The sequence below is a fragment of the Furipterus horrens genome, unplaced genomic scaffold (assembly GCF_987537825.1).
Source record: "Furipterus horrens unplaced genomic scaffold, mFurHor1.1.pri manual_scaffold_10, whole genome shotgun sequence".
NCBI lineage: Eukaryota > Metazoa > Chordata > Mammalia > Chiroptera > Furipteridae > Furipterus > Furipterus horrens.
This window is the reverse complement of record NW_028327180.1, coordinates 59,810,764-59,838,480: the sequence shown is the minus strand read 5'-3', so window position 1 is coordinate 59,838,480 and position 27,717 is coordinate 59,810,764. Positions and strand designations below refer to the sequence as shown.

General features: G+C 52.3%; 2 protein-coding genes and 1 long non-coding RNA gene across 4 annotated transcripts; 2 read left to right on the top strand and 1 right to left on the bottom strand.

The window, feature by feature from the left end:
• The first annotated feature begins 161 nt into the window (after positions 1-161).
• MGAT4B (alpha-1,3-mannosyl-glycoprotein 4-beta-N-acetylglucosaminyltransferase B) lies at positions 162-14,847 on the top strand. 2 transcript variants are annotated; one of them, XM_090290441.1, is made up of 15 exons: positions 164-350; positions 5,833-6,018; positions 6,110-6,250; positions 6,328-6,461; positions 6,850-6,896; positions 7,148-7,261; positions 7,424-7,499; positions 7,617-7,731; positions 8,024-8,154; positions 8,311-8,418; positions 8,540-8,733; positions 9,110-9,188; positions 9,271-9,358; positions 9,445-9,557; positions 9,656-10,112. In XM_090290441.1, the coding sequence occupies exons 1-15, from the start codon at positions 254-256 to the stop codon at positions 9,677-9,679; spliced, it is 1,647 nt and encodes a 548-aa protein (XP_090146567.1). In that variant the 5' UTR covers positions 164-253; the 3' UTR covers positions 9,680-10,112. The 2 variants fall into 2 exon arrangements, with proteins under 2 accessions (XP_090146566.1, XP_090146567.1); XM_090290440.1 differs by lacking the exons at positions 9,445-9,557; positions 9,656-10,112 and adding an exon at positions 10,628-14,847 and having other exon boundaries at positions 162-350.
• LTC4S (leukotriene C4 synthase) lies at positions 11,156-13,751 on the bottom strand. The gene is made up of 5 exons (XM_090290442.1): positions 13,571-13,751; positions 11,912-12,011; positions 11,750-11,820; positions 11,580-11,661; positions 11,156-11,408 (listed from the first exon to the last, which is right to left on the bottom strand). Exons 1-5 carry the CDS (start codon positions 13,626-13,628, stop codon positions 11,267-11,269), a joined length of 453 nt encoding a protein of 150 aa, XP_090146568.1. The 5' UTR covers positions 13,629-13,751; the 3' UTR covers positions 11,156-11,266.
• Positions 14,848-16,119: 1,272 nt separating the features above from the next.
• On the top strand, positions 16,120-18,420 carry LOC150000389 (uncharacterized). The gene is made up of 2 exons (XR_016513761.1): positions 16,120-17,058; positions 17,806-18,420. It is a non-coding gene; the product is annotated as an uncharacterized LOC150000389 (long non-coding RNA).
• The last annotated feature ends 9,297 nt before the right edge of the window (positions 18,421-27,717 follow it).

Below are 27,717 nucleotides of genomic sequence, written 5' to 3'. Positions count from 1 at the left end.
GGCCGCGGCTCCCGCTGCCCAGCCCAGCCCAACCCGGCTTGGCCCAGCGGCGGAGAAAGGCCCTGCACCCGCGCCCCGCGCCCCGCATCCCGGAGGAGCCGTTCCCGGCCCCGGGCCCCGCCCCGCCCCACCCCGGGGCCGGGGCCCCCGCCGTCCCCCGCCGTCCCCCGCCGTCCCCCGCACCGCGCCCCGGCCCCGGCTCCCCAGGCCATGCGGCCTCGGCCCCGCCGGCGCCCGCCGCGCACCCGAGGAGATGAGGCTCCGCAATGGCACCTTCCTGACGCTGCTGCTGCTCTGTCTGTGCGCCTTCCTCTCGCTCTCCTGGTACGCGGCCCTTGGCGGCCAGAAAGGTGAGTTCCCCGAGCCCCGCGACTCACCCCGCACCTGCGCGCACCTGGGCGCCCGCGGAGAAGCGGTCCGGGCAGTGGCCGCCAGAGGCGGCCGGAAGCCGATGCAGGCACCCCTTCCCCGCCCGGCGGCGCGGGAGAACGCCCCTCCCATCTTCGACCCCACTTGTTTGCTGCCGGGATAAAGAAATTCCACTCCGGTCCGGGTTGGGCCGCGGGGTGAGCCATCGCAGGGTCCCCTGTGCAGCGCTGGGACCCGCCTCCATGTGAACACAGTTACGCCCATGCTGGGGGTGGTCGCTCCCGCTGGGCGGTTGGGGACTTAGGAGTTCTTGGAGAGGGACTGATACAAGGTCACAATGGTGACTGTGCCAGGTGGTCCCCAAGGTACCAGCTCAGGCACCGGGGCAGGAGTAGATACTGTGTTCCTGAGACAGGTGTCAGGGCGCAGCCAGACATCCAGGCAGTGACCCTCTCCCACACACCACCCGTTCCACCCAGCTCACTGCCGGGACTGCTGCCCCTGGTATCCGCAGTCTTCCTCCCTGACATCTGCTCCAGAGGGCCTTCCTGGTGCTGGGCCGGCCTTCCTGGTGCTGGGCGGGCCTTCCTGTGGCTGCTAGCCCAGGAGGGTGTGGGGGGGCTTATGAGCAGCCACCCAGGCACCCGTGAACTCACTTTGTGTGGTCTCGCTGCGCCATCACCCCCACCTGAGACTTGGTCAAGCTGGCCAGTTCACCAGCATGGCCCTGTGAATCTGGCCAGCACACTTGGGGTAGGAGGTGTGGGGACAGGCGCCAGCACAGGCTGGAGTCACTTAGTGCTGGCTTGGATGGCTAGGGCAGCACAGGAGGCACCAGGAAAAGCTGCTTCCTTCCTGCCTCCTGGCCTTCCTGCAGAAGGCCTAATCAGGACCAGGCTGAGGCCAACTGACCCTCTGCCTTCCTCCTACCTCCTGCTTCCCTGTTCCCCCACACCACACTGCAGGAGGTGGACTGGGTCTGGGGGAGGGGCTAGAGCCTTCCTGATCCTCCATGCCCCAGCAGACCCCACCTGCTCCTGCCTGCCCAGCCCAGCCCAGTGCAGTCCTGTGTGGGTGGAGGCCAGGGCTTGGCATAGAGAGGCAAGCCTGAGGCAGAGTTCTCTGTAGGTTTCTAGGTGGAGTGTGTCATCTGGAAATGGCACTTTGGACCCTTAAAGAGTAACTGTGCAAGCAGACTGGCATGAGGGCCCAGGTGGGGCTACATTTGACGGTGGGCCGAATGAGGAGCCCCTGTGCCCCGTCCTTGGCCAGGTGACAATTTCTATGTGCGTCCTACAGCAGCCGCAGGCTCTCTGGCTGGTATCAGGACTGCAGCCCAAGCCCCACCAGGACAGCTTCTTTGGAGGCCCGGCTGGCACAGGGGAGCCAGTGCCCAGAGCAGTGGAGTGAGGGGATTCCAGTGGTTCCATTGAGGGCCCACTATCCCTGAATAGGGCATCGAGGATGCTGGCATTCCAAGGGCCTGTGGAGATGAGAGCGCCCTCACCTGAAGAACGGAGGGGAGAGGGGGTATCCGGTGCAGGGCTTCTCATCCTTGGGCATGCCAAGGGGGTGACTTGGGCCTTCCTTGTCAAAGGCTGTCACTGTTTCGGGGGCCCAGTAGGGCCAGATCTTTGGAGGCCTCAAAAGAAAGCCTGAATCTGAGCTCTTATGTGACTCTTCTCAGACAACTGTGTTAAGCCTGTGGGGAAGCCAGGCTGTGGCCAGACTGGACGCTGGCTTCCAGCTTGCAGCAGGTAGGGAGCCCAGGCACCAATACTTAGGGCAAAGGTAGAGGAACCTAGGTCTGTAGGGAAGGGAGGAGGTGGGCAGGTAGCCAGAGAGGAAGGAGGCAGCGGGAGAAGGTCGCAGCCTGGAAGCCTGGGGCTGGGAAGGTCATGTAGGCCTTGGCAAGACAGGCCTTGGATATGGGTTTCACATCCAGCCTTGAGCACATTTGTGCAAGAACTCTGTGAGCCCTCAAACTGTAGCCCTCGGCCAAGGGTCTGCTGAAGGCCTGTCCCCAGGGAGGACAGCAGATCCTCCAGGGGGCCAGCTTCAGCCACACAGCACTCCCCAGCATCCAACATCCCATACTTCAGCAGCAATGGACTCCCTTCTTTTTTAATTTTTATTTATTGATTTTAGAGAGAGAGGGGAAGGCGCGGTGGGAGAGAGAGAAAGACAGAGACAGAAACATTGATTTGTTGTTCCACTTATCTATGCATTCATTGGTTGCTTCTGATATGTGCTCTGACTGAGGTTTGAACCCACAATCTTGGCATATGGGATGATGCTCTAACCAACTGGACGCCCTTCTTGACTACTGGGAGGATGGGCAGTTCCTGGAGAGGAATGGAACACCTGCCCCCTCTCTACACCCTGTCCCACCTGCCGGTTAACAGCAGACCTTCCCTGGGTCTGGCTCCAACCTGTGCCCCTCTGAGTCTGTTTCCCCTTCCCTAAGTATGGGGCACAAGGTCTCTTTCTTCATTCAAAAGGGAACCAGAGAGAAGATTGTGGTCCATGGACCTCACGTATCCTGATTACTCTGCCTTCGGTTAGGGAAATCTCTAATAGTGTGGCCACAGCTGCAGTCCTTCCCTGGGGTCAGCTGCACTGGGGGCCAAGCTCCCCATCCCACCTCCCTGGGGTAGGAAGGTATGGATGGAAGGAGTCAGGTTCCCTTAGCCCTAGTTCCCAGGAACTGCTGCCTGGACCCCAGAAACCAGTGGCTCCCAGACCTTTGCCCTTCTTATCACTCAAGCTGCTTTCCCAGCCCACTCACTACTTGAGGCCAACCGCCTAGCCCATGAACGCTGTAGACTGCCACCTGGGCCTGGCAGAGCTCTGGCCTAAGGCTCAGTACCTGGGTCAGCAGTCACAGAGCTTGAGGTTCTGGTTTTGACAGGCAAGCAGAGTGGCCCCACAAGCAAGAAGCCAGGGATGTGGGTCAAGCTGGAGACCTTGCAGGCAACAGGCAGAGCAGGAGCAGGGGCAGGGGCAGGGGCAGGGTTCTGAGGGACAGGACCTGTGGTGTTCAGGGAAATGACGAAAGGGTTCGTGTGGGCAGAAGCCAGGCCCAAGAACTCCCAGGGCCCATCGCCTCTTAGCTAGTGGAGGGAACTCAGGACCTGGGCAGAGGGAGGCTGCTGGGAAGGGCAGCCCGAGTGTGGATCAGGCTGTGCCCAGGTCCCAGTGGTCAGGGTGATACAGGGCAGCAGTGGGGACTGAGCTGCCCACCTGGCCTGTCCAGCTGGGGCAGAGTAAGGCTGGACTGAGCTCATCCTATTTAAGGATCAGAGAAGGGGGAGGACAGAGGGAGGACAGAGGCCTCCTCACTTTCCCCTGCTTCACAAAGGGTCCACTGCAGGGAGGCTGCCTTGTACAGGACTTAGTGACTCCAATACACAGGGGTAGGTAGCAGGGACCAATAGGAAGGTGGGTGGGGAGTCAGGTAGGAAGGAGGCCACCTTCCATGTCCGGGTGGCCAGCTCCTGTTCAGGGGTTCAGATTTCCAGGATAACCTGGCCTTGGAACCCAGTACAGAACCTGGAAGATTCAGTAACCTGAACCCTCCCCATACCCCTCCCCCACTGGCAGGGCTGTCCCCAGGCAGGTTGGCTGTGGGGATGGAGGTTGGGGCAGGCTGGGTATGGAGTGCTAAAGAAGTAGCTGTGTCCTGAGGTGAGTAAACTTGGCCTTGGCTGTGACCTCTGGTGCAACTGCTGTGGAGAGTGACACCATCCAGGTCATTCTGGGGTCTGTGACCTCACCAGGGACTGAGGAACAGAAAAGCTGTCTGGGGGCAGGAGAGGATCCCTGGACTTGGAGACTGAAACCAGGCCTTGAGGAAGTGAAGACAGCCAGAAAGGCCTGCTGTGCACAGCCCAGCCTTGGCAGGGATGCTGTTGGTTTCCTCTTGCTCACTGGTCCCCCTGCCCGCCCCACCAGTAGAGCCAGGTACGGGCACCCTGGAGAGTTCTTGGCCCTGTCAGGCAGCCCCCACTCCATGCTGCTCCTTGCCCCTGTACCCTGATGCCTGAAAAAGGCCCAGCCAAAGTCTGTGACAGGTCTCCTAAGAAGCAGGCGTCGGGCCGCTCAGAGCTGGTCCCTCTCTGCTGATGACTCACCGAGTGAGCCCGGACGAGTTTCTCAATGTCATTTGCTCATTTGGGTGCTGGGGGCTAGAACAGCAGCAGCCCTCCCTAGGACTGGTATGAGACTGAGGGAATCCAGAGGTGGTGGCTAGCATAGAAGGAGCAACCAGTACGACCATGAGGACAATGACGAATGGGTACCAGGGCACATGGCCACAGACCCTGAGTCCAGGCTCAGTCCTACAGGGAGAATGGGAGGGGGAGCTCAAGGAAGTTGGTGGTCCCTGGAGGGCCTTGGGCATGGGGATGCCTGTGGTCTCCTCTGTGAAGGAGGGTAGGGAGCAAAGTGCAGAGGCTTAGAGAGGGAGTGGGCAAGGCTGGGTGCTAAGAAGCCTCTGAGGCAAGGCTGGGTCCTTGTGCTGGGTGGGAACTTTGGGTGTACCACCCCTTGGAAGGAGCTGGTGCTGCAAGGAGAAGCCAGAGGGGCCTTTCGGAGCCACGAGGTGGAAAAGATTCAGTCTGAGGCTATTCCAGCCCCTGCTTAGGAGAGCCCCACCGGGGGCCAGAAGTGGCCTTGCAGCCCTTGCACTTGAGATGCTTCCTCAAAGGAGAAAGTAACTGGGGGTATGGAGAGAGTAGTGGGGAGTGCTAACCCTCCGTGGAGGCTTTTCTCCCCCAGGTGTGTCAGTGTGACTTCAGAGTACCGTAGGTCACCCCACAGAACTCAAATATGGCAGGTATGAGAACAGATGTAGATGGTCTAGAGCAATGGTCCCCAGCCCTTTTGACACCAGGAATGGGTTTCATGGAAAACAGTTTTCCCATGGACGGGGGTGGGGGAGTGGCTTTATAGCCTGGCACCAGCTGCAGCTTGTTACCTGCCACTTGCTAATAGTGTTTTGATGTGAGTCTGCAAGCAGTTGATTTATTACAGTCTGTGCAGTCAAACATCTCTGCTAATGATATGCATCTGTAGCTGCCCCCCAGCACTAGCATCACCACCTCAGCTCTACCTCAGATTCTCAGGTATTAGATTCTCACAAGGAGCCTGCAACCTAGATCACTGTGTGCACAGTTCACAGTAGGGCTGGCTCCTGTGAGAATCTAATGGTGCTGCTGACCTGACAGGAGAGGAGACAGAGCCCAGGCGGTAACGTTGCAATGAGGAGCAGCCGTAAGTACGGATGAAGCTTCCTGCTCACCTCCTGCTGTGTGGCTGGTTCCTAACAGGCTGGTTCATGGTGGCCTCGGGTTGGCGGCCTCTGGTCTAGCGTACCAATGGGCAGGACGATGTGGGCACCCTCAAGGGGCCAGTAGTTGGCTCTAGGGCGCCCCCTGGTGACAGCATGCCAACTGCCCACAGGCGATGTGGTGGACGTGTACCAGCGTGAGTTCCTGGCACTGCGCGACCGGCTGCACGCAGCTGAACAGGAGAGCCTCAGGCGCTCCAAGGAACTCAACCTGGTGCTGGACGAGATCAAGAGGGCCATGTCAGAGAGGCAGGTGCTGCGGGACAGAGACAGCAATCGCACCTGGGGCAGACTAACTGGTGAGAGCCAGAGTGTGCCGCGGCTGGTGGAGCTGGTAGCAGGCCCAGGCCTCAGGCACCGCTCTGACCCGCGCTTTCCTGACCCATTTAGAGGACCCACGACTGAAACCGTGGAACATCTCTCACAAGCACGTGCTGCACCTGCCCACCGTCTTCCACCACCTGCCACACCTGCTGGCTAAGGAAAGCAGCCTGCAGCCAGCCGTCCGTGTGGGCCAGGGTCGCACTGGAGGTAGGGGCAGGGCAGGGAGGGGCTGGAGACGGGGGAGGGTGGTCAGTTGTGCCTGACTGATCTACTGTTCCCTGCAGTGTCAGTGGTGATGGGCATCCCCAGCGTGCGGCGTGAGGTGCACTCGTATCTGACTGACACGCTGCACTCACTCATCTCGGAGCTGAGTCCACAGGAGAAGGAGGACTCTGTCATTGTGGTGCTGATCGCGGAGGCGAGTGGGCTGGGGCCCGGGGTGGGTGACACATGGCACCAAATACCAGGAAGGAGAAATGAAAACAGGGCAACATTCTAGAGGGAAAGCTGTTAGGTCACCATCATTCACAAATTCATCAAGATAAAAATTTAAAAGGAAAGAACCGTTTTAGCACCCCTTGTGGAGATGCCATTTACCTAGTGCTTCCACCTCCACGGCCCAGGCACCTACCCAGAGGACTTCCCTGAGGCAGCTGTAGCCCCCAAGCCCAGCTGCAATCCCCTCAGATAGGGAACCTCCGCCTCTGAGTGTGTAGTCTTCTGAAGCCCAGGCCCTGCCCCTAGCCCCTGCTTCCAGGCCTTTCTCTCTGGCAGTTCCACTTAGGGAGGGCTTGGTCTCCTCACAGACTGACCCACAGTACACCTCGGTGGTGACAGAGAACATCAAAGCCTTGTGAGTACTGGCAGCTGCAAAGCTGGTGGGAGGAGGCCTCTCTGGGGGCAGGGACTTCCTTGTCGGCTGAAAGACACTGGGTGTGTTGAGGTGGCCTAGCCCCTCTAAGCGCCATGGCCTTGGGGGCTGGATGTGGTGTGGGTGATACCTTCCCAAGGAGTCGTGAGAAAGGGATGGGACCTGGCCGGCCCAGCTCTGCCCCAGCTCCAGGCCCTGGAGGCTGCACACCACTGGCCCTTTCTGTCCCCCAGGTTCCCCACGGAGATCCATTCTGGACTCCTGGAGGTCATCTCCCCTTCCCCCCACTTCTACCCTGACTTCACCCGACTCCGAGAGTCCTTTGGGGATCCCAAGGAGAGAGTCAGGTACTAGCACCACCCCTTTCCAGAACCCCCAACACCCTTCTTGCCTGTGCTGAGCCCAGTGTCTGCTTCTCCATGGGAGGATCCCTGCCTCTGGGTGGGCTCTTCTCCCTACACTAAGGGGGAGGGGTCTGAGCTTCCGAGGCCCCTCCCCCTGGCCCACAGGTGGAGGACCAAACAGAACCTTGATTACTGCTTCCTCATGATGTATGCGCAGTCCAAAGGCATCTACTATGTGCAGGTCAGCACTGACACCCTGCTCTGCCCCCAGCCCAGATCCTGGCTGGGCCCGGGAGCTGCATGCCGCCCTGCCCTGAGCCCATCCTGAGTCCCAGCCCCTCTACCCCTCACTGTGCAGTTGGAGGACGACATAGTGGCCAAGCCCAACTACCTGAGCACCATGAAGAACTTCGCACTGCAGCAACCCTCCGAGGACTGGATGATCCTGGAGTTCTCCCAGCTGGGCTTCATTGGTGCATCCCCTCCCCTGCCCCCAACCTGAACAGGGCCCCTCAGTCCTACTGTCGTCTGCCTCTCAGTCATAATGCCCCCACCCTGCCCCAGGCCCCATATGCCATACGCAGCAACGTCACATTAGGAGACTTTGTCTGGAGTGGCCACTGCAGCCCAATCCAGTCCGTTGTCACCTGCTCTCAGAGTCACCATACCTGCCTAGGGCTGGCCACAGGGTTTGCCGTGGGACCCTCCCCAGTGGCCCCCACAGGGACTGAGAGGAAGCAGCCCTTTCCCCACCTTTTCCATCAGGGAAGATGTTCAAGTCGCTGGATCTGAGCCTGATTGTGGAGTTCATCCTCATGTTCTACCGGGACAAACCCATCGACTGGCTCCTGGACCATATTCTGTGGGTGAAGGTCTGCAACCCTGAGAAGGACGCGGTGAGCAGGGGCTGCCCAGAGGCAGGCCGGGCAGTGGAGCACGCAGCCTCCAGCCCGCATTGGGTCTGTGGGCCTGCGCCGGACTCAAGGACTTAAGGCCCTGTCCTTGGAGGCGGGGCATGAGTTCAGACCTAGAATGTTGCTCTCCCTCCGTAGAAGCACTGTGACCGGCAGAAGGCCAACCTCCGTATCCGCTTCAAGCCATCCCTCTTCCAGCACGTGGGCACTCACTCCTCTCTGGCGGGCAAGATTCAGAAACTGAAGGTGGGCTGTGCCCCAAGTGAGCCTGGTTGAATACAGGCAGAGAGTGGGCTGGGGTGGGGCAAGGAGATGGCAGGGCAAGTCCAGGCCCCACTCTAGCACCACTGTCCCTCCGGCACTACAGGACAAGGACTTTGGAAAGCAGGCACTGCGGAAGGAGCATGTGAACCCCCCAGCGGAAGTGAGCACAAGCCTCAAGACATACCAGCATTTCACCCTGGAGAAGGCCTACCTGCGTGAGGATTTCTTCTGGGCCTTCACCCCTGCTGCGGGGGACTTTATCCGCTTCCGCTTCTTTCAGCCATTGCGCCTTGAGCGGTGAGTGACAGCACCCACAGGCGCCCTGAGGGGAGGGGCAGGGTGGCTGCCAGGATACAGGCCTTGCTACAAATTTCTGTGAACCCTCCAGCAAATTACTCAACCTTACCATGCCTCAGTTTCCTATTCTGAAGAGTGGGATGCATAACAGTAGCTACCTTGTAAAGACCATGTCAGGCAGGACAAAGAAGCTCAGTAACATTGCCCCTCACCATCGTCCCTATGAGTAAGGCCCTGGTTACGTGCACTGCCAGCGCCTGCCCCTGGTGAGCAGCCTGGCCCAGTACCCGGGACCCAGGCCTGGCCCCTGCTCTGCTGGTCAGCATTTCTGGGCAGCGGCCATCCTACAGCAGCTCACAGGCCTGCCTGGCCACAGGTTCTTCTTCCGCAGCGGGAATATTGAGCACCCAGAGGACAAGCTCTTCAACACTTCGGTGGAGGTGCTGCCCTTTGATGTGAGTGTGGCAGGGTGTGGTTGTGAGCTGGGGCCAGCCTCTCCCCCAGCCCCTGGCTTCAGCCCCTTGGTTTTGACCCCAGAACCCACAGTCAGATAGAGAAGCCCTGCAGGAGGGCCGCCCAGCCACTCTCCAGTACCCACGGAGCCCTGACGGCTACCTCCAGATAGGTGAGTGGGGTCAGGCAGGCGGAGGTGGCCTAGAGGCTGGCCAGGGTAGGAGTCTTGGGGAAAACTCTCAGTGCTGCCTCCTCCAGGCTCCTTCTACAAAGGTGTGGCAGAGGGCGAGGTGGACCCTGCCTTCGGTCCCCTGGAAGCTCTGCGCCTCTCTATCCAGACAGACTCACCTGTGTGGGTCATTTTGAGTGAGGTGAGGAGGACAGGGCGGGGTGAAAACAAGGAGCGGTTCCCAGTAGCTACACAGGGCCAACTCTGTGGCCTCTGCTGACCCTGGGCTGGCTCTTCTAGATCTTCCTGAAAAAGGCCGACTGAGGGAGGGCTTCTGCGACTGGCCCTGAAGCCTAGGACACCAGGGATGTCTTCGCTGCTGACCCCATAGGGCCAGACGTGGCCCACCCAGCCTGAGAGGTTGTTCCTCGCACCTCTCAGCAACCTGGGGTTGCCGCTGGCCCGGAGGCCCCAGGAGCTGGTGCTGCCCGCCCGCCCGGCCGCGGGAGAAGGCGGTGGTCCCCACACTGTGCCTGAGGCTGGCCTGTGCCGCCCTGAACTGTTCGCAGCCGGCTGGCTTGAGCCAGGCCGTTTTAGAAGAGCTTTTTCCTGGGCGCCCGCATTCTCTGGCGCGAACACTGGAATGCATATACTACTTTATGTGCTGTGTTTTTTATTCTTGGATACATTTGATTTTTTCACTTAAGTCCACATATACTTCTATAAGAGCGTGACTTGTAATAAAGGGTTAACAAAGTGTGTGCCTCATACTGGGTGCTCTGAGGCCCAGCTGGTGGGGGTAGAGGGGCAAGCACCAGGTGTCCACCTGCTGCCACCTCCACACAGCTCTGCACAACCTCAAGTCCATTTATTGGGGATAGTCCAGTCTAGGTCTGGAGCACCTTGAAAGATCTGCACACTCGCAGTGGAGCCAGTGCAGGAACTGGGGCCCTGGCCCCCAAAAGCCACCCTACCCACCCCCACACTGTTCCCCAAAGATGCCCAAGCGCTCCCCCGCCTTCCTTCATCCACCCCAGCTGCCTGAGATGGGGCCTCTCAAACCGAATGCATCACCTCAACTCCTTGTTCCTCCTCCTTCAAGGGTCTCAGCCCTGCCTTTGTCCACAGTCCCCAAGGCCTCGCTCACACCCACCGCGTTTCTGCCACATTTAAGGGACTCCGGCCCACTTCCGGGCCTTTGCACACGTTGTTGCCCTGCTTGGAGAGTTTCTCCCCTGCTGAGTTGGCTAAAAGTCACCTTTTTCATTTCAGACGTTATTTCCCGGCAGCAGGCCCTCCCCGAGTCCAGTTCCTCAAGGCACCCGGACTTTTTCTTGCAATTGCCTATCAAGACTACATCGACCATGTCCGTGGTCCCCACGACTCCGTGGCAGCACGCCCTGAACATGTACACTATTCTAGACGCGGGGGGTCAGGTGCTGACAAGAAATGGTCCCTGATGTCCGTGAGGAGGACCAAAGGAGGAAGCATAGGGGCAGGCCTCAGAGGAGGGGGATTCCAGGAGAGCTCTGACCACAGGGAGGTGGAGCCGTGGGGTGAACCTCAACAGAACAGGGTGCCTGCGGGCTGGCCGCGTTGCTCCAGGGGCTGGGAGCAGGCAGGAGGACGGATCTAAGCCCGGACTGAGCCCCTACCCGTGGGGAGGCCCCTTTCCTTCCTCGGCCCGGCCTCCACCGCCCCGGGGAAGCCCAGCCGACTGCTGCGGCCCGGCGTTGGGCCCGTCCAGGCTCCACAGCCCGCGGAGCACGACCCTGTCCGACCCACAGAGAGCATTCGGGATCCGGTCACGGGCACTTTAATTAGAGACTGGGATATGGGCGAGCACCCTCCCTGTCCTCCAGGCGGCCGGCTCTTCTCCAGCCCGCGGACCCTGACCCGGCGTCCTCGGTCTCAGGCCCCCGGCAGCAGCATCCCGAGGCGGTCCTGGAGTGCGGCCCGCAGCGAGGCAGGGAGGAAGTGGGCGAGCAGACCGAGCGCTGCCAGCGCCACCAGCAGCCAGAGCGCGCGTGCACTTGCGTACATCGGGGCCAGCCTGCAGGAGGAGTGCAGCGGGGCGGGCCGGGCGGCAGCCCCACCAGGACTTCCACCAGGGCCCTCTACCCTAGCCCCCAGAATGGTCCCGCTTCAGGCGGGCCTGGTGCCGCCGTCCACCCTGCCATGATGATCCCGCCCCATAGCCGCCTTTGCCTACACGGGCCCTCACCTTTGCTGCGCGGAACGCGCGTAGCCCTGGAAGTAGCGGAGGCGCGCAAACAGGTAGGCTAGGCCACACAGGGCCGCCGCACCTAGGGGAGGGCCAGGAGGGGCGGGGTAAGCGCACCGGTGAGGGACCCTTGGGGCTCCAGTGCGTGCGCCCTTGCCCCATGCCCAGACCTTCGTGGAAGAAGATGCCAGCCACCCAGAGCATGGCGAGGAACAGCGGGAAGTACTCGCTGCAGTTCACTCTGTGGTGGGGGCGGGGCGGTGTGAGGGCGTCGCCAGGGCGTTGGACCCTGCCCTCCCAGGACTTGCTTCTCCCCTCCTGCTGTATCTCACTGGGCTCGGTAGATGCGCTCGAACTCAGGTGGGCCGGTGGTCAGCGGAGGCGACACGCCGAAGGCCCTGCGCGCCGAGATCACCTGCAGGGAGAAGTAAGCTGGGGGCGAAGGGGGTGGGAGTCAGGTCTGGCTGCCTGACGCCCGCAGCCTCCCCCAGGCCCGCCTCCCATCTGGCCTAGCACTTTCTCTTTTACTCCTGCCTCCTCACGGAACTCATCACGACTACCCTCTGCAAGGTACCTCCAGGTCCCGCTCTTCTCTGGGCTTGCCCTGCGTCCATGACGCTCAATGGGAGGGGTAGGGTGCAGCCTCCGGTGCCCTGTGACTGCAGGGGAAGGGGGGTGCCAGTCACAGGGACTCCTGCCATGTATAGGCCGTTCAGGCTTTCCTTCTAAATCATTTGACTTGCAAAATAGAAGCCAATGCCCAGCTCCTCCTATCCCTCCTCTAGATATGGCCTTCACTTTGCTGTCCTGAGATAGGGAGTACCACCAGGCTGCCGGCAGAGCTGGCTCTGTCCTTCTAGGTGAAGGGCAGCACATGCCCTGTGTGTGACTAACAGCCACTGGTCCCCCACCTACAGAGCCTCCTGGCCCTGCCTCAGACCAGAGTCACTCCGGTGCTTCCAGACTGGTGTAGCACCCCTGTTGGTTTCTCTGTTCAGGTGTTCCCACCTAAATCTAACAGACATGCTCTCCCCTGCCCCAGGGGGTGGCAGCTGGGACTCTTCCAGCCCAACCCCAGAGCCATCTCTTCGTTCCCACATGGGTGGGCTTGCCCTAAGTGATGTGAGTGTGCAGGGGCCCTTCTTTTGACCCCAGGCCAGAGAACTGCACCACACACAGCCCCAATGCAGGGTGTCCCCAGCTATCTTCCTGCAAGTCCTGTGGCCCTGGAGCCCGTGGTGTACTGTGGGTGCCAAGGGTGGCCGTGCCCACACAGTGTAGTATCTGGGGGAGGCCCTGTGGCTCCAGGATTAGGGACTGAGTCAGGCTTGCTGCTTGGCCCCTTCAGGTCTGTGCCCCAGGCTATGCCTTATCCTAGCCTATACACTGTGGTGTTCCACTCAGTCTAGCCCAGGAATGTGCCCTCCAGGGCCAGTCTGAGAAGGGCACCAAGCAGGCAAGTTCCAACCCTCTCCAGCCCCATGTGGTCCCACTATGGAGAGGGTGCCTTTTAAGGCAAGGTCAGGGAATGGGGCTTTCCTGATGGGACACGCAGAGTGGGGACAGCTGGAGAGGGTAGGGTCTATCAGGCCCGTGTCTGCCCCACTTCCATACCCAGTGCTGAACCAGCCATCCATCCTGGCACACCTCTGCTCCCTGGAAGCCCCTAGCCTCCTCCAGGGTTTTTAATGCTGGTGGAGGGGCCACGACCTCAATTGCATGGTGCTTAGCATGCCTATTTCAGTCACCCCTCAGGGCCCTTTTTCCATTTCACTACCTGGCCAGCCTCAGTCCCTGCCCAGGGTTTCTGTTCACCCTGCAGACATCTCTTCAGGGCTGAGAAATGGTAAGCCCCTCAGCCCTGGGGCATCTGAGCCTCCAGTCCTAGGGTCAGGGGGATTAGAAGAATTTGGACACTGGCATCTGGGCTGGGGGCCCCACTTCTGCAGAGGTCTGAGATCTACCTATCTCCCAAATAGGAGCTAGCTCACCTTGCAACAGGACTCCCAGGAGGGTGACAGCCGCCAGAAGAGCCACCTCATCCTTCATGGTGGTGCCGGTGGCTCTGCTGGGCCAGCTGGTGTGTAAGAGGGCTAGCTGCAAGCTTTTATCAGCCCCGGCCTGGCTGCTGCTCAGAGACTGGCCCAGGAGAGGAAGAGCAGCCTACTATCCCGCCCCTTCAAGATGGAGCCGGTATAGCAGAGGGGCGGGACCATGGCCAGAGAGAGGCTGGGAGCCTGGTCAGACTGAGTGGGTGGAAACCAGGGCCAGAGGAGCCTGGGCAGGAGAGAGCAGCTGGCTGGGACAGCCTGGCCACTTCCTCCCAGTCCTTCTTGCTCCTGTGCAAAGCTCTCTCCTGCCGGAACTCCAGCTGTCCACCCAGGTGTGCTCCAGCCTCAGGTGTGTCCAGACACCACATCATCCTTGTGTTCCCCAGACCCTGCACTGTCAGCAGGTCCCAGCTGGCCCTCTAGAACTCCCTTGTCTCGGTCTGGTTTCAGGAAACCAGAGGCTGCTACCTGGGTGCCCACAACAACCACTTCCCATCCATCACCACGTCCTGCTCGTTGTCAGATCCACTTCCAGTGGCCCGCCCTAGTCATGTCGCACCAGGGCGCAGGTCAAAGGCTCCTCATGGGTTTCCAGCCCTGACCTGCCACCCACTCCTACATACCCACTTATCCCTTTCCCTGCCCCACAAACAGGGCTGCTTTGTAACATGCAACTCGGATGGCAGGGCCACCCAAGCCGCCAGTCCACACTGGAAACAACCAGGTACTCACTTTCTTCCAGGAAGCCTGCCCACCAGCCTCCGAACTGCCTGAGCTCATGTTCATAGGCAGTCCTGAGGCAGCATGACAGGGTGGGTTAGCGCACTCAGGCCAGCTGAAGTCATCCTCTCTGGGCCTCTGACCCTGGGACAGTCCCCTGCCATTTCTGCCTGCCCAGCAGCGCTCCTTCCTGAGGCCCTGACCGTCCCCATATTCAGGTCCTATGGGCTAGACAGAGCTGCCCCTGCCCCTCCCAGGACTGTGGGAAGGACATTTGAGACAAAACTGACTGTGGAGTCAAGGCTGACTCAAGGTGGTGAGACACAGTTCTGGAAACTTCCTTAGAACTCTAGAAAAGGGAGTTCAGAGTGAGGAGGATGGAGCCTACCCAGGGTCCCAGTGACAGGAGAGAGGCTCATGTCCTGGAACCCTGAGGCCGCCTCGCCTGGTCCAGACATTCTGCCTTGTCGCACTGTGAGACCACTTCTCCTTTTGGCTCACGCTTCTTTGAAGTGGGTTTAGTGGTTGGTGGCAGAGTCCAGACTGATACACAAGCACAGGCAGGAACGACAAGGCCACAACCATGCCATAGGAGGGGCAGGGACAGAACTGCTGGGTCTTCGGCAGTTCCTGGGTCACCATGGAGGCCAGGGGCACCTCACCTCCATACCTTTGTTCCCCACCACCACCTCCTTTCCTGCTGCCCTAAGCCCAGATTCCAGTCTGAAGGCCGTGTATCCCTTTTACCCTCCTGATCTGGCCAATGCCAGTGAGTGCCCTTTGGCCATTCTGGCCCCCCCTACCCCAACCAGCTGCTCCCCACCTGGGGGTGCTGAAAGTTCCTCAAGGGCAGGCCTGGGGCTCCAAGTCCCTGCCCTGCTCTGGACCAGGTCTGACCAGCAGGAGCTCAGTGGCAGGGCATGACTGATAGATGCTTAGAAATGGATAGGAGCACCTGCAGCCCTCCCTGGGTTTTCCTCCCTGAGACCCGCCCTGACCACAGCCCCTGCCTTGGCCTCCCCTCCAGCCCTGAGTCTCCTGAAGGCTGGGACACACGCTGGCGCGTGCCGTGTGGGGCTGTGTGCAGCGCACCCTTCGGTCAGCACGTTACAAAGTTGTGTGTTTCTCTCAGGGTCCCAACGCATGGGAGTGAATGGCAGCTCATCTGTGGCCTGAGTGCGTGTCCGTGGGTTCCTGTACGTGTTGGGCCCTCTTTTCTGCCAAGCTGTCGTTTCGTTTCCTCTGAGGTCTAAAAGTCCTCCCTCTGAGCTCACCCGATTCTGCCTTGGCAACAGGAAGTTGATGGACAACAGCAGCTTCTGAGGAAGTCCCTGGTCTCCCCAAGTCCCTTGATCTCCCCCAGTCGCTTGGTCTGCACTTCCCGCCCTCTGGGCTTGCCGGCCTCTGAGGCCCCTGCCTGCGCTGAGTCTGCTCAGGCAACAGAGGTGCAGCCTAAGGCCCTCCAGGCACCAGCCACCCCCGTGCTGCCCCCTCCTGGGCAGCCACAGAGGTGCCCACAGTGCGTCAGGAGGGAAGTGAGAAAGCTCCTCCCTGGATCCCGGCAGGATGGCCTCTGTGACTCAGGACCTATGCCTTCTGCACTGCGGCCTTACATGGCCCTGAGGAACCTGCTGGAAGCTGAGCTCACCAAGGGCCTCTGGGGAGTGAAAAGGCCATCAGAACCATTATGTTGAAAAGAAATCATGACTTTGGTATGATGGACCATCATAAGCAGTGCACAACTCAGACCCTAAGCTTCAGTTAGAAAAAAAGAAAAGATTTATTTTGAAATTATTTTACTTACAAAAAGTTGCAAAAATAATACATTTCCCACATACCCTTCACCCAGCTTCATCTAATATTGAAATTTTATATAACCATATTTCCATTATGTAAACTAAGAAATCAACACTGATACAATATTATCAACCATTTTAAAGATCTTATTCAGGTATCACCAACTGTCCCATTAAAATAGTACAAAGACCTCAAAAACATGCTACACGTGCCAGACACAAAAGACCACATTGTGTATGCTTCCCTTTATATAAAATGTCCAGAAAAGGCGAAGCAATAGAGACAGAGAACAGATCAGTGGTGGCCTGGGGCTTCAAGGGTGAGGAAGCTGATTGGGGTGATGAAAATGCACAACTCAGTGAATTTACTAAAAATCTTTGAATTATACATTTTAAAACATAGTGCGGCCCTGACTGGTGTGACTCAGTGGGTTGGGCGTCATCCCACAGAACAGTGGATCACTGGTTTGATTCCCAGTCATGGCAAATACTTGGGTTGTGGGGTTTGGTCCCTGGTTGGGGCTCATACAGGAGACAATCGATCAATGTTTCTCTCTCACATCAATGTTTCTCTCCCTCTCTGTCTCACTCCCTTTCCTCTCTCTAAAAATAAATAAATAAAATCTAAAAAAAATTGTACAAAGACTGCTTGTATACCTTTCCCTATCTTCTTTAACTGTCGCCATGTTATGTAACAACAGCACATGATTAAAGCCAGGACAGTAACATCGATCCAGGACTGTTCACTAATCTATAGACCTTCTCCAAATGTCAACAACTGTCCCAGAGCATCCTTTTTCTGGCCCAGGAACCTATCCAAGCTCACGTGTCCTCAGTTTCCTCCAGTCCAGGACAACTGGGCGGCCTTTGTGTCTTCATTGTTCATGATCTTGACACCGTTGAAGAACACTGGTGAGTTCTTTTGTAGATGGCCTTCAGTTCGGATTGTCTGATGTCTCCCTCACATAGTTAGCTGAGGTTATTCATTTTTGGCAAGAAAGTCACAGAAGCGATGTGTGCCTTTGTCAGTGCATGACATCAGAAGGGACATGGTGCCCACACATCCGATCACAAACCTAAGCTTTCTACACAAGGAAATAACCCTCATGGTGATGGCCCATCTTGCTCCAGACTTCAGCCACCCTGTCTCCAGCCAGGTTCCATCCTGCAGAGCAACATCACTGATACACAGCTTTGACTCTGGCTTTTCTCAGCCCGATGCTGTTTGGGCGCTGGAGCCTCCATGCACCCCGCGTGCCCCAAGATGCCTGAGCAGGCTTCCTTGGCAGCCTTGTCTCTCTCTGTTTTCCTGATTGGGTTCTATTTCCCTACCCTTCCAGGAGTTCTTGGGAGGAGATGACTGTTCTCTGCCTGGTCCCTGGCCCCCTGCACGTAGTAAGTGCTCAAATAAACATATATATGAAGGAGCAAATGAACGATTGTCCAACTGGCCTAGCTGCTCTCCCTCCCACCTTCCCCTGGAAGTCACTAAAGTTTTTACTGTCCCCACAGTTTTGCCTTTTCCAGAATGTCATGTGGATGGAGTCTCAGAGTATGTAGCCTTTTCAGATTGGCTTCTTTCACTACTAAATCTTAGTAGTTTGCATTTTAAGGTTCCTCCATCTCTTCACATGGCTTCATAGGGTTTCTTTCTTTCAGCACTGAATGATATTCCATTGTCTGGATTTACCACACTTCACTTATCCATTCACCCACTGAAGGTCATCTTGGCTGCTTTCAAGTTTTGGCAACTATGAATAAAGCTGCTGTAAACGTCTGTGTGCAGATTTTCATGTGGACACAAGTTTTCATCTCTTTGGGTAAATACCAAGGACTGCAATTGCTAGATCATATAGTAACACTGTTAGTTTTGTAAGAATCTGTCAAACTGTCTTCTGAAATGGTTGTACCATTTTGCATTCCCACCAGCAATGAATAAAAATTCCTATTGTTTACCCTGACTGGTGTGGCTCAGGAGATTGAGCATCAGCCTGCAAATCTCCCTTTCTCCCTCCCTTCCCCTCTCTCTATAAATAAATTTAAAAAAAAAAATTTTTTTTTAAAGAAAGAAAATTTGTTTTGCTACACATCCTCACCATTTTTGGTGTTGTCAGGGTTCTGGATTTCAGCCATTCCCATAGAATTAGCTTGGTGTTGTTTTATTTGCATTTTTTTATGACATATGATGTGAACCATCTTTTCATATGCTTACTTACCATCTGTATATATTCTTTGGTGAGATATGTTCAAGTTTTTTGTCCTTTTTTTTTTTTTAATCCTCACCCAAGGACATGCTTCTTGATTTTAGAGAGAAAGGACATGAGGGAGAGAGAGAAAGAGAGAAAGATCAATCGGTTGCCTCTCATATGCACCCCAACCGGAGATCAAACCGTCAACCTAGACATGCCCTGACCAGGGATCAAACCCATGACCTTTCAATCTACAGAATGATGCTCCAATCCACTGAGCCACACCAGCCAGGGCTTACTGTCCATTTTAAAATAGGGTTGTTCATTTTCTAGAAGTTGAATTTAAGAGTTCTTTGTATATTTTAGGCAAGTCTTTTATCAAATACATCTTCTGCAAATATTTTCTCTGAGTCTGTGGCTTTTCTTATTCTCTTGACAGGATCTTTCACAAAATGGAAATTTAAAAAAATTTTTAATGATGCTCAGCTTAAGAAGTATTTCTTTCAAACATTGTGCCTTTTGGTGTTGTATATAAAAATTCATCACCATAACCAAAGTAACTTCTAGGAGTTTCATAGTTTTGTATTTTACAATTTAGATCTATAATTCATTTTGAGTTAATTTTTGTAACGTGTAAATAAAGTCTGTGTCTAGATTCACTTTTTTCTTGTGAATATCCCATTATTCCAGCACTATTTGTTGAAAAAGACTATATTTTCTCCATTGTATTGCCTGTTCTCCTTTGTCAAAAATCAGTTGACTCACCCTGGCTGGTGTGACTGAATGGATTGAGTGCCAGCCTGTGAACCAAAGTGTCGCCAGTTTGATTCCCAGTCAGGGCACATGCCTGGGTTGCAAGCCAGGTCCCCAGTTGGGGGTGTGAGAGAGGCAACCATTCATTAATGTTTCTCTCCTTCTCTCTCTCCCTCCCTTCCCCTCTCTCTAAAAATAAATAAATAAAATCTTTTTAAAAATCAGTTGACTCTATTTATGTGGGTCTATTTTGGGGTTCTCTATTATGTTCTATTAATAAACAAATCATCTATTCTCTGCCAACACCATACTGTGCTTCTTTTTCTTTTTTCTTTCAGTATGAGTTTAATTCAATTATCTCCCCACTTTTACTTTTTAAAACATCTATTAACAACTATTTATTGAATGTCAGCTATATGTCAATCACCATGGCAGATGTGAAGAAACACAGTCTTAATTACTGCAGCTTTCGGGTAAGTCAGGTAGCATCAGTCCTCCAACTTTGTTCTTCCCATTTAATATTGTATTAACTTGGCTTTTCTGGGTCTTTTACCACCCATATAAACTTTTCTTTTTTCTTTTTTTTATCAAACTTATTGGGGTGACACTGTAAACAAAATTATACAGGTGTCAGGTGTACAATTCCACAACACATCGTCTGTACACTGTATTGTGTGTTCACCACCCCAAGTCAAGTCTTCATCCATCACTGCTTATCCCCACTTATACCCTCCTCCACCTCCCCTGACCCTTCCCCAGGCAATCACCACACTGTAGTCCATGTCCATGAGTTTTTTCTCTTGATTTCTCTTGCTCAATCCCTCTAACACCCCACCGTAAGCCTGTTCTCTATCTATGAGGCTGCCTCTTTCATGCTTGTTAGTTGAGTTGTTCATCAGATTCCATATATGAGTGAAATCATATGGTCTCTGTCTTTCTCTGACTGGCTTATTTCATTTAGCATAACGCTCTCCAGGTCCATCCATACTGTTACAAAGGGTAAGATTTCCATCTTTTTTATGCCAAGTAGTATTCCATTGCATAAATGTACCACAGCTTTTTTTCCCATTCACCTACTGATGCACACTTGGGCTGCTTCCAGACTGTTGTAAACAGTTGGCTATTGTAAATAAAGCTGCAATGAGCATATAATTGCATATATTCTTTCAACTTAGTGTTTCGAGTTTCTTTGGATAAATTCCTTGAACTAGAATTGCTGGGTCAAAAGGCAGATCCATTTTTAATTTTTTGAGGTAACTCCCTACTGCTTTCCACAGTGGCTGCACCAGTCTGCATTCCCACCAACAATGCATTAGGGTTCCTTTTCTCCACATCCTTGCCAGCACTTGTTGTTTGTTAATTTTTTTTAAGTATATTTTATTGTGCTGTTACTGTTGTCCCAATTTCTTTTCCCTTTGCTCCCCTCTGTCCAGTACCCACCATCTCTCCAGTGATCCCACGCCCCCTTAGTTCACGTCCATGGGTCGTGCATGTAAGTCGTTTGTCTTCACCCTTTCCTATATTATTCTTAACTTCCCCCTGTCTATTTTGTACCTACCAATTATGCTTCTTAATCCCTGCACCATCTCCCCATTTCTCCCCCTTCCCCTTCCCAGCTGATAACCCTCCAAGTGATCCGCATACCGATGATTCTGTTTCTATTCTCATCTGCTGAGTTTTTGTTTTTACTTTTTAGGTTCTGTCGTTGATAGTTGTGAGCTTGTTGTTACCTTAATGTTCATAGTTTTGATCCTCTTTTTCTTAAATAGGTCGCTTTAACATTTCATATAATAAGGGCTTGGTGATGATGAACTCCTTTAGCTTTACCTTGTCTGGGAAACACTTTATCTGCCCTTCCATTCTAAATGAGAGCTTTGCTGGATAGAGGAATCTTGGTTGTAGGTCCTTGCTTTTTATCACTTTGAATACTTCTTGCCAGTCTCTTCTTGCCTGCAAAATTTCTTTTAAGAAATCAGCAGATAGCTTTATAGGAACCCCTTTGTAGATAACTCTCTGCTTTTCCCTTGCTGCTTTTAAGATTCTCTCTTTATCTTGAGCCTTCGGCATTTTAATCATGATGTGTGTTGGTGGGGTCTTCTTTAGGTCTAGCTTATTTGGGACTGTCTGTGCTTCCCTGACTTGTATGTCTATTTCCTTTGCCAAATTAGGGAAGTTTTCCTTCATTATTTTTTCACATAAACTTTCAATTTCTTGCTCTTCCTCTTCTCCTTCTGGTACCCCTATGATTTGAATGTAGGCACGTTTAAAGTTGTCCCAGAGGTTCCTAAGCCTCTCCTCATTTTTTTCAATTCTTATTTCCTCATTCTGCACTGGTTGACTTTTTGTCTTCCTTATGTTCCAGATCATTGATTTGAACCCCAGTTTCCTTCCCTTCACCATTGGTTTTGTGTGGATTTTCCTTCGTTTCATTTAGTAGAACTTCACTTCTTCCCTTATGCGTTCACCATACTCAAGCATGTCTGTTAAATCTATAAGCATCATTATCACCAGTGTTTTGAACTCTTCATCTGTTAGGTTGGCTGTCTTCTCATCACTCAGTTCTCCCACTGGAACCTTGATCTGCTCCCTCTTTTGGGCCACACTTCTCTGTCTCTTCAACTTAACAGGCTCCTGTGTTTGCCTCTGTGTCTTAGGTAAAGCTGTCACTCCAGTTACATTGTAAGGGGTGGAGCCTTATATATTTGTCACTGCGGGGTGACCCGTTTCACTATGTTGTGACACTGTATGTGGGGAGGAATTTGAGAAGGAACAACAAATCGATGTTCTCTCTCTCTCTCTCTCTCTCTCTCTCTCTCAACATCTCCCCCCACCCTTACTGCCCATTACTTTCTTGCAAATCAATTTTTTAAAAATTAATTTAAAAAATGAGGATACTATAGGAGCCTCTGGAACAACTTCAAGTATACTAACATTCACATCAAGGGAGTGCCAGAAGAGACAGAGAGCAAAAAATTGAACCCTTATTTGAATAAACAGTAACAGAAAACTTCCATGACTTGGTGAAGCAAATAGACATTCAAGTCCAGGAAGGACATGGTCTTTAACAAGATGAACTCAAGGAGGCCCACACCAAGACAGGCCGTATTTAAAATGCCAAAGGTTAATGACAAAGAAAGAATCTTAAGGCGCTCTTGCAAACGTGGTGAATGTTTCTAAAACCCACCAAGCTTTCTGTGAGAAGTGTGGCAAGCATTAGCCAACCCCACAGAGGAATACAGTGCAAGAAGGGCAAGGACAGTGACATTATGACAGGAAGCAGAGTGGCTAAGGAGGGCAAAGCAAACTAAGCCATTTTTTTTGCAAAAAGGCTAAATCTACAATACAAAGAAGATAGTGCTGAGGCTCAAATGTGTTGAGCCCAACTGCAGACCCAAGAGAATGCTGGCTGTTAAGTTATGCAAGCATTTTGAACTAGGAGGAGACAAGAAGAGACAGAGCCAAGTGATCTAGTTCTAAGCTTCATATCTTGAGGATATGTTTGCTTAAAAAAAAAAAAAAAGAATCTTAAAAGCAGCAAAACAAAAGCAATTACCTACAAGGGAGATCCCATGAGGTTGTCAGCTGATTTCTCAACAGAAACTTCGTAGGCCAGAAGGGACTGGTAAGAAGTATTCAAAGTGATTAAAAGCAAGAACCAACAACCAAGATTATTCTACCCACCAAGGCTATCATTTAGAATCAAAGGGCAGATTAAGATCTTCCCAGACAAAAAAAAAAAAAAAAAAAAAGCTAAAGGAACTCATCATCACCAAGCCCGTATTACAAGAAATGTTAAAGAGTCTTCTTTAAGAAGAAGAAGAAGGAAAAAATCAAAATATTAATAATAAAATGGCAATCTATCAACAATTGCTTTAAATGCAAGTGAATTAGAACTTCTGGCTAAGATGGAGGCCTAGACAGACATGCTGCGTCTCCCTTCACAACTAAGAAGGAATACAATTACCACAAAACTAGAGACAACTGGAAGTTCCAGGAAACAGAGCTGCAGGGAAGTCCAACAAACAAATATATAAAGAAAAAATACTCATCCAGACAGGTAGGAGGGGTGGAGCCTGGGTGGAGAGGATGCAGTGTGGTGGTGGCTGCGGGGTTGGCAGAAGCAGCAGGCCGGTGGAAAATGCAGTCACACATTTTAAAAAGTTGGAAGGGACACCTGGGGAGCATTCCCAGCACCAGACCAGACCACACAGCTCATGGTCCCAGCACTGGGAAAAATAAAGCGTCATTGCTTCTGACTGTGCAAACAAGTGGGGATGGGGTGGAGGAAGAAACTGCCAGACTCTCAGTGGAGTCTGCTTGTTTAAAGGGCCCCCACCATCTTAAAATATCCACGGACCCATCCACTCTAAGAATGACAGCCAGGGCAACAGGTAGAGGAGTGCCAGTCCTATACGGGAAGTGGAAGAAGTGCCTCGAAAACGGATGACTGCTGAGCAAGCGGCATTGTTCCCTCTCAGATCCCTCCACCACACACAGCACCACAATGTGGTGAAATGGGTTGCCTGTATTGATGAATACCTAAGTCTGCACCCCTTAAACATAGCAGGTACGACAGCTCTACCTAAGACACAGAGGCAAACAAACACAGGAGCCTGTCAAGATGAGGAGACAGAGAAGTATGGCCCAAAAGAGGGAACAGATAAAGGTTCCATTGGGAGAACTAAGCGACGAGGAGATAGCCAACCTAACAGATGAGGAGATAGCCAACCTAATAGACACAGAGTTTAAAACACTGGTGATAAAGATGCTCACAGGCTTTTGACAGATATGCTTGAGTATGGCAAACACATAGGGGAAGAAGTGAAGGCTATGCTAAATGAAACGAAGGAAAATCCACACAAAACCAATGGTGAAGGGAAGGAAACTGGGGTTCAAATCAATGATCTGGAACATAAGGAAGACAAAAAGTCAACCAGTACAGAATGAGGAAATAAGAATTGAAAAAAATGAGGAGAGGCTTAGGAACCTCTGGGACAACTTTAAACGTGCCTACATTCAAATCATAGGGGTACCAGAAGGAGAAGAGGAAGAGCAAGAAATTGAAAGTTTATGTGAAAAAATAATGAAGGAAAACTTCCCTAATTTGGCAAAGGAAATAGACATACAAGTCAGGGAAGCACAGACAGTCCCAAACAAGCTAGACCTAAAGAAGACCCCACCAACACACATCATGATTAAAATGCCGAAGTCTCAAGATAAAGAGAGAATCTTAAAAGCAGCAAGGGAAAAGCAGAGAGTTACCTACAAAGGGGTTCCTATAAAGCTATCTGCTGATTTCTTAAAAGAAATTTTGCAGGCAAGAAGGGACTGGCAAGAAGTATTCAAAGTGATAAAAAGCAAGGACCTACAACCAAGATTCCTCTATCCAGCAAAGCTCTCATTTAGAATGGAAGGGCAGATAAAGTGTTTCCCAGACAAGGTAAAGCTAAAGGAGTTCATCATCACCAAGCCATTATTATATGAAATGTTAAAGGGACTTATTTAAGAAAAAGAGGATCAAAACTATGAACATTAAAATGACAACAAACTCACAACTCAACAACTGAATCTAAAACATAAAACGAAATCCAACTAAGCCAATGGTTCTCAACCTTCCTAATGCTGCGAACCTTTAATACAGTTCCTCATGTTATGGTAACCCCCAAGCCCTGGCTGGTTTGGCTCAGTGGATTGAGCGTCGGCCTGCGAGCTAAGTGTCGCTGGTTCTATCTTCCAGTCAGGGCACATCAGAGAAGGAAAACTCTGACTCCAAAAAACCTCCGCTGCCTTGCGGCATACCTCTTCAGGGGAAAGGCTAAGGGAGTAAACCCCGACAGAAAATCCGGAGCCGGAGTCCCTAAGGCCGTTTGACGTTGTAGTCAACACCGGCAACTCCTGCGGCGCACCTGAAGCCAAGCTGTATTGACTCCGTCTTTCCCTTGGACCCTTCAGCTGCGAAGAGAGGGGGGGTCTGCTGCATGGGCAACAGCAGACCCTCCATATCACCCTGCCCAGGCTCTGTAGCTTCAGCTTCACTGGAGAGGACACTTCAGCGTCATCGTAAGATGTCGATTCAACACGGGAGGAGACAGATACCGTGTCACTCCCGAGTCGGACTGCACAGCCATTCTCGGCGGTGCAGATAGACTCTTAAGAAGCTACACCATCATCTCTCGACACGGACGGCTGCCGCCGCCGCCGGTAACCCTCAACCATAAAATTATTTTCATTGCTACTTCATAATTGTAATTTTGCTACTGTTATGAATCGTAATGTAAATATCTGATATGCAGGATGTTTTTTCATTGTTACAAATTGAACATAATTAAAGCATAGTAATTAATCACAAAAACAATATGTAATCATATATGTTTTCCGATGGTCTTAGGCGACTGCTGTGAAAGGGTCGTTCGACCCCCAAAGGGATCGCAACCCACAGGTTGAGAACCGCTGAACTAAGCAAACCAGAATAGGAACAGAATCATAGGTATGGGGATCATTTCGAGGATTATCAGGTGGGGGGGAGAAGGGGGAGAAATGGGGAAATGGTGCAGGGACTAAGAAGCATAACTGGTGGTACAAAATAGACAGGGGGAAGTTAAGAATAATATAGGAAATGGTGAAGCCAATGAACTTATATGCATGACCCATGGACATGAACTAAGGGGGGTGGTATTGCTGGAGAGGAGAGGGGTACTAGGTGGAAGGGGAGCAAGAGGGGAAAATTGGACTATTGTAACAACATAATCAATAAAATATACTTTAAAAACATAAATAAATGAATGCAAATGAGTTAAATGCTCCAATCAAAAAATACAGTGACCAAATGAATAACAGAAAAAGACCCTGTCTACAAGAGACTCCAGTGTGAAAGGCACACACAGACTGCAAGTAAGAAGATGGAAAAGATATTCCATGATAATGGAAACAAAACAAAACAAAAAGCTGGGGTACCAGTACTTATATCAAATTGACTTTGAAATAAAGACTATAACAAGAGACAATGAAGGTCCCAGCAACTCCACTTCTGCATATTTATCCAAAGAAAGCCAAAACACTAAATGGAAAAGACATATACATTCATATGTTTATTGCTGCATTATTTACAATAGTCAAGATATGGGGGCAACCTAAGTGTCTATTAATAGATGAATGAATAGAGAAGTGGTGCATATATATAATGGAATATGACTCAGCCATAAAAAGAATGAAATCTTGCCACCTTAAGCAACATGGATGGACCTAGAGAGTTTTGTGCTGAGTGAAATAAGTCAGACAGAGAAATAAAAATGCCAGATGATTTTGCTTATATGTGGAATTTAGAAAACAAAATAGACAAGCAGAACAGAGTCAGACTCATAGATGTGGGGAGCATTTTGGTAATTTTCAGGTGGGAGAATGGTTGGGGGCTGGGTGACAGAGGTGAAGGGATTCAGAAGTGCAAGTTGGTGGCTGCAGAATAGTCACAGGGATGTAAAGTATAGCATGAAGAATATAGCCAATAGCATTATACTAACTAGGTATGGTGTTGGAAGAGTGCTGGATTTATTAGGGTGATTACTTCATAGGTTATATTCATGTCTATTCACTGGATTATTACACCTGGAACTAACACAATATTGTATGTCAACTGTAAATCACAAGGAGAAAATACATTTATAGTATTTATTGAAAAAAAATTGCATGTAAGTGGACCCACACAGTTCAAACCTGTGTTATTCAAAGATCAGCTGTTCTGGTCACTACACCTCCTACCGTGTCAAAATGAACAGAAGGCTTGGTGGGCCTCTTTGGGTTTGGGGTACAGCATATTCCACACTTGAGGACCCTGCTATGACCCATTTATTAGGTATCACAGAAGATGACCAGCTGTGAGTGAAGCCTTGAGAAAGGGCCATACTACAGGACAAGCCACCCTCCTGCTTGGTCCACTAGGTACAGCTGATACCCTGGTGCTAGAAGTATCTGTGGTGGAGATAGAGATTGACATGTTCCTGGTAAGTCCCTAAGTGTACCACATTGGGCCCCTGAGCAATAAGCTGCCTCCTCAGCAAAGAATGTATATTATTCCAAAACAAAGTGAAACCTGACCATGGGGTCATGGGACACATGGGCACAAAGTGACTCTTGGCTAGAGAGCAGCTGGTCAATGTGCTGGTTCTGTGGGACCTGACAAGTCACAGCAGCAGCCCCTCACATCTGGGAAAGGATGCTCGGCATCGACTAAGTGGGGCACAAGTCAGCACCTGCATCCCCCACCACTGTGGCCCCAACATCACTCAGTTGGCCACTGTCCAAAATCAGGCTGAGGAAGGGCTCCCTCTGACCGAAAGTTGGTGTCTTCAGAATCCTTATAGTGGCTCTCAGTGTACTGGAACTCCTAATTTTACTCTAATTTCATCCATGTTTTACCTCACATCTTATTTAAGCAATTATTTTCTACTCTGAAGTCATGAAGATGTTCTCCATTATCTTATAAAACCTTGATAACTTCACATTTTGCACGTCTTTAATCCTCTTGGATTTGATTTGCTTATGGTGTCAGGCTGGGTTGCATTTTTTTTTCCCAAAAGTTTTTTAAACATAATTTCAGACTTAACATTTGCAAGAAGAATATGTAACTGTACAG

Bases quoted from the DNA above. Each gene is read 5' to 3' on its own strand.
- MGAT4B (XM_090290440.1), top strand. From the start codon at position 254: ATGAGGCTCCGCAATGGCACCTTCCTGACGCTGCTGCTGCTCTGTCTG. The intron at 6,897-7,147 runs GTGAGTACTGGC...TCTGTCCCCCAG, and splicing joins ACAGAGAACATCAAAGCCTT to GTTCCCCACGGAGATCCATT. The intron at 8,419-8,539 runs GTGGGCTGTGCC...CCGGCACTACAG, and splicing joins GCAAGATTCAGAAACTGAAG to GACAAGGACTTTGGAAAGCA.
- LTC4S (XM_090290442.1), bottom strand. From the start codon at position 13,628: ATGAAGGATGAGGTGGCTCTTCTGGCGGCTGTCACCCTCCTGGGAGTC. The intron at 11,662-11,749 runs GTCTGGGCATGG...GCCCTCCCCTAG, and splicing joins TGGCATCTTCTTCCACGAAG to GTGCGGCGGCCCTGTGTGGC. The intron at 11,409-11,579 runs GTGAGGGCCCGT...CTCCTCCTGCAG, and splicing joins GCGCGTTCCGCGCAGCAAAG to GCTGGCCCCGATGTACGCAA.